The sequence below is a fragment of the Pelmatolapia mariae genome, linkage group LG3_W, assembly GCF_036321145.2.
Source record: "Pelmatolapia mariae isolate MD_Pm_ZW linkage group LG3_W, Pm_UMD_F_2, whole genome shotgun sequence".
In the NCBI taxonomy this organism is placed as follows: Eukaryota; Metazoa; Chordata; class Actinopteri; order Cichliformes; family Cichlidae; genus Pelmatolapia; species Pelmatolapia mariae.
In genome coordinates, this window is record NC_086229.1 from 79,033,694 (window position 1) to 79,042,955 (window position 9,262).

The window sequence follows — 9,262 nt, forward strand, 5'->3', positions numbered from 1 at the left end:
AAGCGTCACAGGAGGAAAAGCAGAGTTATAATGTTAATGATGACTACTCAGCTGTTCCAGGAAAAGGCAACAGATATAAATATGTTTTGTGACCCAGAATTTAAAGCCAGCATTAATCATTGCCATTAATCATCATAGACTGATGCATTCACGCAAGAAAAGACTGATCAGGAATAATATTGGTACCAAAACCTGGATGTTTACTGGTAGAGCTGGTCAGTGACTTGAAGCCTTTTCTGAGCCCTTGATTTTTAAACTTGACTTTACCTCCCTCTACTGTCTGCACACCTGAACACTCACAGGGCAGATACTACACTAACATACAAAATGCAAATCAAACTGGAAATATTGAATACACAAGGCACATTCATATTCTGCACCCTGGTCACAGGATCTTTACCTGACGATTGCTCTACAAAGGCGCAGTCTCTACTTTTCTGTCATTTTTATGAATTTTCATCTTTATTTTAATCTTTATTTCTGAGAATAAAGAAAAAAGATTAAACATACATTCTCATGTCTCCTTTTTACTTTCTCACCTTCATTATATTTATAATGAGTTAATGAAAAACCCCTAATTTATTTAATCGAGCCAAAAAAATATCAAAATTATCACTCATTGTGTCAGCTGGCAGCCACCATCAGAGATATTTTAAAGCAAATAATATATAAATGCTCGTGATCACATTTTTAAAAAGAAACCAATAAAACAAAATATGGGCGGTCACTCAAACAAGGTCAGAATATTTTGGGAATCAAATAAGATTCAAATATGATCCACAGCGGGATGATTTACAATGTGTGCATGTGTCCTCGTATGACTCTGGTTACATTCAGTGTGCTGCAACCTTAAAATTAAGATAATCTATTAATTCAGATAGTTATTGAAAAACAACCATATTCTCCAACATCTGTGGGAAATTTACAAGACATTAGACTGTAAGTGAGGACATCCAATAAAAACAGAAGTCGTTTTAAATGAAAAATAGGTAATAAAAAACAAATTATTATTATTATATTCATAATGAGGAGTCAGTTCAAAAACAATAGACAACAATATAATTATAGTCTTACAATTATTGGGGAAAATTATTATATTTTATATGTTTGTGAGTGAAAAAAGGGTGAGACAGAATGATCATAACAGCCATCAGTGATGCTCTGTTATGATACTTCCTCTGATTTGATTAGGACTGCACTATTTTAATATTTAAATCCAGACCTCTCCATAAAGCCTTCTCTTTGTTTGTTATTACTTCCTGATTTACTTGAACACTTCGACGACAAGGATAGAACCACTAACCGGGTGTAAGTTTAAAATTTCTAATTCATTACATTGAATGGGGTATGCTTATTATTTGGTGACCAGTGGTTTCCCCAGTTTATTTTGGTTTTAGTCAAAGTCCGAGTCTCCTTTTGCCTTTGTTATGTATTTTGTATGATTGCAGCCTTAATAAACAGTTTCCTTTTGTTAAGTTTAGTCTCCCAGCGTCTATATTTGGGTCCTCTCTTCAAAATGTGATCTGTGTCCCACAGAACATGGTCTTTTGGTGTTTTTTATTATTATTTTTTATAGGAATCGATGCATTCTGAAGAAAACACACAAATGTGGCAGCTTCTAATTTTAAAACGTTATTTTCTGCTTTGAGACAGGTGATCTACAAATTTAATTAGAGCATCCAGACCGGACTAGAAACGGCCTTTTGGGGACTTGTTGGGCATTTAGTAATAAGTGGGTCATTTTATACATACTGTCTGGTTTTTCTGGCTTCCTGGGTAGCACTTAATACACTTCCAGGTTAAAATTTATACAGTATAGGCTCAACTAATGAGGGTTTGATTTATGATTAGATGTTGCTATTTCTTAAAAACCTTGTATTTGTTGGATAAATGTTACGAGTTAATGGCAAAAGCAGCAACAGACTGATAAAAGCTTCAAGAACTAACAATGTGAGACCAGCATCACTGTACACAATCAGAAATATAAAGCATAAGACTATGATATTATTGAGAAACTAAAAATAATAAACTCTATGCATCATAAAATATTCTAAGTACCTAATGTGTTTAAGATCATCTACCAGCTGTTGTATTAGAGGTTTAATTTTCTTAACCTGTGTTTAAGGTAAGATTTTCTAAATTAGAGATGTGGTTTATCAAACTAATTCAACAGATCATTTTATTTGAATGTTAAAAGAACTAAAACATGTTTTCACACAGTTCCTTGAGAAACACATCCAAACACAGTATCAAACAAAACAGTGACTGTCAGCATTTTAAGTGCACGTTCTATATGAATGTCATTTCTCTACACACACTAAAATGACACGTTTTACATTCAAAATGTTGTCATCTTTTTACTGTATATTAAACAAAAGCTGTTTTCATTATGTGGCAGATTAAAGATGCGGTGGAGTCGGTTTCTGCTGGTTCTGATGGGTACGTGGAAATTCTCCTCACTGCTTCCTCAGTTTTATTCTACTAACATGTTTGTATTTTTCCAGTTTACATTCTGCTCTGATGTTTGCTATTGTTATTATTTATTGCTGTAATTCTTTTCTCTCAATATTTCCACTACGTTGCTCTTTCATGATTGTCCTTTTAATGACCTCTGTTGCCGGGGGATTTTTGGTGTGTTTTTTCTCTCCTCTTATTCATTTTCTGTAGTATCTGGTTAATTTTGCCTGTCGTAGATTTCACTCCTCTCTTCCTGGTGTGTATTTTATTACAAACTTATGATTCTTTTTTTGACAATATCTTTTTATCTCTGTTTCTGTATTATCTTTGCTTTTTCATTTGATCTCCATCCATTCAATTGTTTCTTTTTGTTATGAATAATCCTTTTTATTTCAATCTCATGTCTTTGTTTACTGTGAACATTATCTTTATTGTATCCGAACACTAAAGTCTTATAGTCTGCTCACATTTGTCTTTCATTGACAAGGTCACTGAGCTCAGAGCCGCTCTTGTGTTATAGACTGTTTATCTGGGAAGAGGCACAGAAATACTGCAGAGAGAATTATACAGACCTGGCCAGCGTGTTTGACATGGCAGACATGGCGAGACTGCGTGAATCCACAGAGTATGAAGGTAAAGCCTGGATTGGACTGTTCAGCAACTCAGGAAAAGAAAACAGGATGTGGCATTGGTCTCTGCCAGGGGTGAAATACAATGAACATGAAACCAGATGGGGACCTTCTGAACCAGGTGATCAAAATGAGAACTGTGTGAAGACAAGAGGAAACTGGGCAGATGTCACATGTGACCAAACTATGTGGTTCATCTGCTACGATGGTGAGAATATGTGGATAATAGTCTGATTTTATAATATAACTGAACTGAAACTGAAATTGAGAGAAAGCATGTTTGAGGAATAATACAAATTATGTGTCTTTATGTATTTCTTCAGAATATTTGTGGTGATAGAAATTTTGTTATTTTTTGTTTTTTTTGCTTAACAGGAAAGAAGAGAGACGGTAAATCAATCAATTTGATTAAAGAGTCCAAGAACTGGACACAGGCTCAGAACTACTGCAGAGATCACGACACTGACCTGGCCAGTGGACTCGATCAGGCGGATGGGAAAGAATTCAAGATCCTGAAGCAGTCTCAGGGCTCTCCGATGACAGTTTGGATCGGCCTGTTCAGAGACACCTGGAGGTGGTCAGATGGAAGTAATTTCTCTTTCAGGCACTGGAATATGGAGTCATTTAATGACGGACAAAACAACAAGAAATGTGCTGTGACTCTGTTAAACAGATCAGGAAAATGGGGCTCTGATGAATGCAACAACAAAAATCCTTTCTTCTGTTATGATGGTGAGTTTTTACTAAGATTAATCTGATTTATTTTTCTCTGTAATAGGAGCATCACTAGACTTAGAAGATCCAAGGAATTGTCTGTAGAGCTCTGAGACAGGCTTGTGTTGAGGCACAGAAACATTTCTGCAGCATTGAAGGTCCCAATAAGAACAGGGTTCTGTAAATGGAAGAAGTTTGAAACCACCAGGACTTTCCTAGAGCTGGCCACCTCATCAATTAGAGAGTTTGAGGTAGAAAAGCCTTAGTCAAGGAGTGATGGTCACTCTGACAGAGCTCCAGCATTGCTCTGTGGAGAGAGGAGAATCTTCCAGAAGGACAATCATTTTTGAAGCACTCCAACAATCAGGCCTGTTTAGTAGAGTGAACAGACTGAAGCCACTCCTCAGTTTACCAAAATGCACCTGAAGGATGCTCAGACCATGAGAAATAAAATTCTCTAGTCTGATGAAACAAAGATTGAAGTCTTAACTCTGAATGCCAAGCATCACGTCTGGAGGAAACCAGGTACCACTCATCACCTGACCAATACCATCCCTACAGTGAAGCATGGTGGTGGCAGCATCATGGTCTGGGGATGTTTATCAGCAGCAGTGACCGGGAGACAAGTCAGAGTCGAGGGAAAGATGAATGCAATGTACAGAGACATCCTTGATGATAAGCTGCTCCAGAGTGCACCGGACATTAGATTCACATTAGGTTCATTTTATACGGGACAAGCCCCCAAGCACACGGCCAAGATAAAAAACAAATGGCTGCAGGACCACTGTGAAGGTCCTCAAGTGACCAGCAAGAGCCAAAATTTGAACCTGATTCTCTGGAGAGATCTGAAAATGGCTGTGGACCATCCAACCTGATGGAGCTTCAGAGGTTGTGCAAAGATGAATGAGAGAAACTGCCCTAAAATAGATATGCCAAGCTTGTAGCATCATACTCAGGAAGGCTTGAAGCTTCAAGTGTTGACAAAGATGCTTCAACAAAGTGTAAATACTTACATACTGTACATGCCATATTTTTGGTTTTGATTTGCAGGAATTTCAACAATCTTTTTTCCCCACTTTTTCATTTTGGGGTATTGTGTGCAGAACTTTGAAGTGAACAAGCAATTTAATCTATTTTGGAATAAGACTGTAACAGGACAAAATGTGGAACTGGGAATGCTTTCCAAATGCACTGTACACACTTAAACTAATTAAGTATACAACTAAAGGAAGTGAAAAACTACAATGTTTTATTGTGTACTGTCTGTATTCAAGGTAAAGTGGAACATAAGCTGCTGTTAACCAGACTTAACTGAAGTTTGATGGTTTCTGACAGATAAATTGATTCTGATCAATGAAAACAAGACCTGGGAGGAAGCCTTGGATTACTGCAGACTGCACAACACTGACCTGGTCTCCATCACTAACCCTCACCAACAGAGAGAGGTTGAGAGGAAAGCCAAGAATGCCAGCAGTCCCTACGTATGGGTGGGACTGCGCTACTCCTGCGTGATGGATCTGTGGTTCTGGATCAGTGACAAACGAGTCTGCTACGAGAACTGGGCTGATAAAGGAAAGATTGATGAGTGTCATAGGTGTGCAGCTATGGAAAGAGGAGGACGGTATCAGTGGGTCAGTCAAAGTGAATATGAGAAATATAATTTTATTTGTTCTAAACAATAAGCTTTAAACCTCTCTGACTCACTGCAGGTTAATTATTGCAGCAGAAATAATTTGCTTTTATGATTTTATCAAGCACTGAATGTAGAAAGATGAAAAAACAATAATAATATTGCAGCGAGTCACCTCTATGTTTTATATTAAGAACCAAAATATGGAATAAGGGAGAAGAAAGAGAGACTTTATCCAAAATTACAAAAGCTATATGAAAAAGGTGATTACAGTTTTTGTTTTAGGGTCTTGTATGTGTTATTTACACAGAAAATCACAGCATGTTGTGTTAGCATATTAGCAATGAAAGCAGAGAGGAGGAACTGACATCATGTCCAGTTTCAACCAACATGATTAACATCTATGATAAATGCTTAACCTGCTGTTTAATTTAAGTTATATCCAAGTGTGTTTGTATGATGATTAGAAGTCGCTTTTTAGAGATAAGTGTTCCTCATAGCCATATTATAATCATGTGTTTAAAGTAAACCTCAGTCTTAACCATCTGCAGCAGTAATATTGATCCATATAACACTGATGATACTTTTACTTTTAAGCATTTTATGTATACCTTGCCAATAATAAAGTTTTATGTGTATTCAGCTGTTTTCATTGTGTTTTATTGCTTCTATTGCTAAAGGAATGGTTGTTAAAATAAATCCTTCAACATGTGCCATTGTCAGCGATGAGTAAATATTTAACTACACATATAATACAGTTTTATTATTCTTTAACCCTGGAAGGAGTTAGTCAGTACACTGTGTTTTCATGCGGTCCAGTTTGTCTCGTTAAAGAGTGCAGGAAGAGTTTTTTCCTTGCTGAAAAGTCACGTCACACCCCTGAAGTAAAAATTAATGTTCATATAAATTGGGTAAAGAACAAAGGAATGTTTCTGAAAGAGATAATATCATTCAGTTTCAATAATAGCTAAATAACTTCTATAACCTCTTGGCTACATTCAGTGTTTCAGAGCAATGTTTTTAATGCTTTTACTTGTCATGGGAGGAAAAGCACAGCCAGACTGATGCATTCATGCAAGAAGAGATTGCTCGGGAATAACATTGTTGCCGAAAACAGGATTTTAAGGCCATTACTGGCAGAGCTGGAGCTGTGCGTGAGCAAAATAAGAAACCCACCTGAAGCCTTTTTCTGAGCCCTGATAAGTTTTTCACGTGGCTTTGCCTCCCTCTACTGTCTGCACACCTGAACACTCACAGGGCTCTTACTGTTTGTTTGTTTTTAACCGCAAACAGAAAGAGACTTTTTTTTAAATAAAATGACTGACAAAGTGCTGATAGAAGTGGAGTTACATTAAATAAGAGAAACAACAAACTTTATGACACCCTTGATGCTAACAAATCATTGTAGGACACTGTTAGATAACCTCCTCCCTTTATAGATGAAACCATAATTTTAAAAAATCAGGTTATCTTTGTCTGATATTAACATTTAGTTGATGATCTGAAACATGTAACAAATGTGCACAAAACTAAGAAATCAGGAAAGGAGAAAACACTTTTTAACAGCACTGTATTTCCTCCAGTAACAGTCTGAGAGAGCAGCATGCACAGCATACAGCTCCTGTGCTTATGTGAGTACATGCAGGGGCATAATTTCCAGGGCAGTTAGGGGGGTTATGATCCCCCCACCCCAATAATCAGACCCAAACAATATAACCCCCCAATAAAATTATGAATTATCTTGCATAGGCTGTTGATTTTCTTTACTCATTTCAGTTATTAACAGCAAAATATTTGCATGTTTAATCATCTGGGAATTTACCCGGATGTATTTATTTACTTAGACAGAGATCTTGACCCCCCCAATGTTCAGCACAAAGTTACGTCGATGAGTACATGGTTTAATACATTACATTCTCACCATCGTGAGAACGTTACCATACATTTAATATGAATCAAACTGGAAATATTTAATGCACAAGTTACACTGTATTTTTTCCCTTTCATATACTGCACCTTGTTCAAGATGTGTACCTGAGGCACTGCAAATGGGCAGTCTGTATTTCTGTCATTTTTAGATAGCTTAGTCTTTATTTCATTATATAAAGCAAAAACACTAAAAATAGATTCTCTTTTATCCTTTTACTGTCTCATATTTCCACCTTCATTACATGTATTGTCAGTTTATTATGAACCTCTAATGGTTTTTATCCTTAATTCATTCATTTAATGAAAAGTATTTCCACTCATATGTCAGCTGACAGAGATGTTTAAAGCATAGCTCCCATAGATAGGTTACAACCTGCTTAACAAGTATTATTAAAGAACAGGATGAAATTATACAAAAATGCTCGTGATCACATTTAAAAAAACATGTGAGGTCATTTTGCAGACGACTGGAGTTCGTGGGAAGTTTTCTGAGCTTATGGCTCATTTTCTCACATGTTTGTCTTGTAATCATTTCAGAGAAATTTGCATTAAAAATGTAAATATGATCCACACTGGGAGGATTTATAACTTTACATGTACAGTGAAAAATGTGTTCATGTGAAAATTAAGATAATCTCTTAATGATAGTTATTGAAAAACAGTCATATTCTCCAACATGTGGGAAAGGTCAGAGACATTAGACTGTAAGTGACGACATCCAATAATAACAAAAGTCATTTAAAATGAAAAATAAGTAATAAAAAGCAAATTATCCACAGATTCTGGTCTTATTTTATCAGCAGTGTTTCAGTGTTTACATGCAAAAGTAAGAAAACTGTAAAGTGAGATCAAGATAAAACACTCAGGTAAAGAACAAGCTCACAGTAATAATATACATATTTACATCATTTCTAATGTTTCTGCATGTAAACGATCTAAACCATCATCAGATTTTTCATTGGTGAAAGTATATGATGAGAAGTCAGTTCAAAAACAAGAGACAACAATAAAATTATACAGTCTTACAATTATTGAGCAAAAAGCTATTTTCCTGTTTCCTGTCTGCTCTAAAATAAATAACACGCAACAGAATACCGCTTTCATACGTGTAAAAAACTCCCTCGTCTTGATCTTTCTGAAAGCAGCAGCAGTATTTTAATATATAAATTCCAATCTTTGCATAATGAGCTCTCTGTGTTTGCTTTTATTTCAGTATTTATTTGAACCCTTTGAGGAAAGAGGCCAAATTAGACGAAGGACCGAACGACTAACCAGATGTAAGTTTGAAATCTGTAATTCATTACATGTTTTGGGGTGTGCAGACAGAGCTGCTGTGTTTAGTGCTCTTTATTTCTTTCATGCTTGTGTTTGTTTATGTTTATATATATTTATATATTTTCAAAATCAATTTCTAAGATGTGCAGCAGACTGGATTTAAAAGAAAAGCACCTTTAAACCGAAGAATCAGCCTTAATATAATATCAGTTATGTTAAGCAGAGACTCTTTCATGCATGCAGACTACCAGAGAAAAGAAATCTGGCAGCTCCTGATCTCAACAATAAGACACCTCTGTATTAGTACAGCATGGAGTATTTTACAACAGCAGTAACAGTGACAAAGCCTAATTCTATGTTTTGATGTATACATGAGTGATGTAAAACATTTACAATTTACATTTTCACCCTTTGGATGTTTGCTGCGTTTGTTCTTTTGTTGCCATCAGTTGAATAAACGGTTCACTTCCTGTTAAACTCTGGCTGCCTGCTCGTGTCTGCATTTGGGTCCAACTTAGCTTCCAGTCTGTACACCCAGATTATAAAGATGATTATAACCAGACCATCTATGAAATGAAACATGTTTTCATTATCAAATGAAATATTTATTTAATCCGGCAGATTAAAG

The 9,262-nt window shown here is 35.9% G+C and overlaps 1 protein-coding gene across 1 annotated transcript; it reads left to right on the plus strand.

Annotated features, from left to right (window-relative positions):
• The first annotated feature begins 2,389 nt into the window (after positions 1-2,389).
• LOC134623995 (macrophage mannose receptor 1-like) lies at positions 2,390-5,482 on the plus strand. The gene is made up of 4 exons (XM_063468991.1): positions 2,390-2,439; positions 2,978-3,090; positions 3,462-3,818; positions 5,136-5,482. The coding sequence occupies exons 1-4, from the start codon at positions 2,390-2,392 to the stop codon at positions 5,480-5,482; spliced, it is 867 nt and encodes a 288-aa protein (XP_063325061.1).
• Positions 5,483-9,262: the final 3,780 nt, after the last annotated feature.

Bases quoted from the DNA above. Each gene is read 5' to 3' on its own strand.
- LOC134623995 (XM_063468991.1), top strand. From the start codon at position 2,390: ATGTGGCAGATTAAAGATGCGGTGGAGTCGGTTTCTGCTGGTTCTGAT. The intron at 2,440-2,977 runs GTACGTGGAAAT...CTTGTGTTATAG, and splicing joins GTTTCTGCTGGTTCTGATGG to ACTGTTTATCTGGGAAGAGG. The intron at 3,091-3,461 runs GTAAAGCCTGGA...TTTGCTTAACAG, and splicing joins TGAATCCACAGAGTATGAAG to GAAAGAAGAGAGACGGTAAA.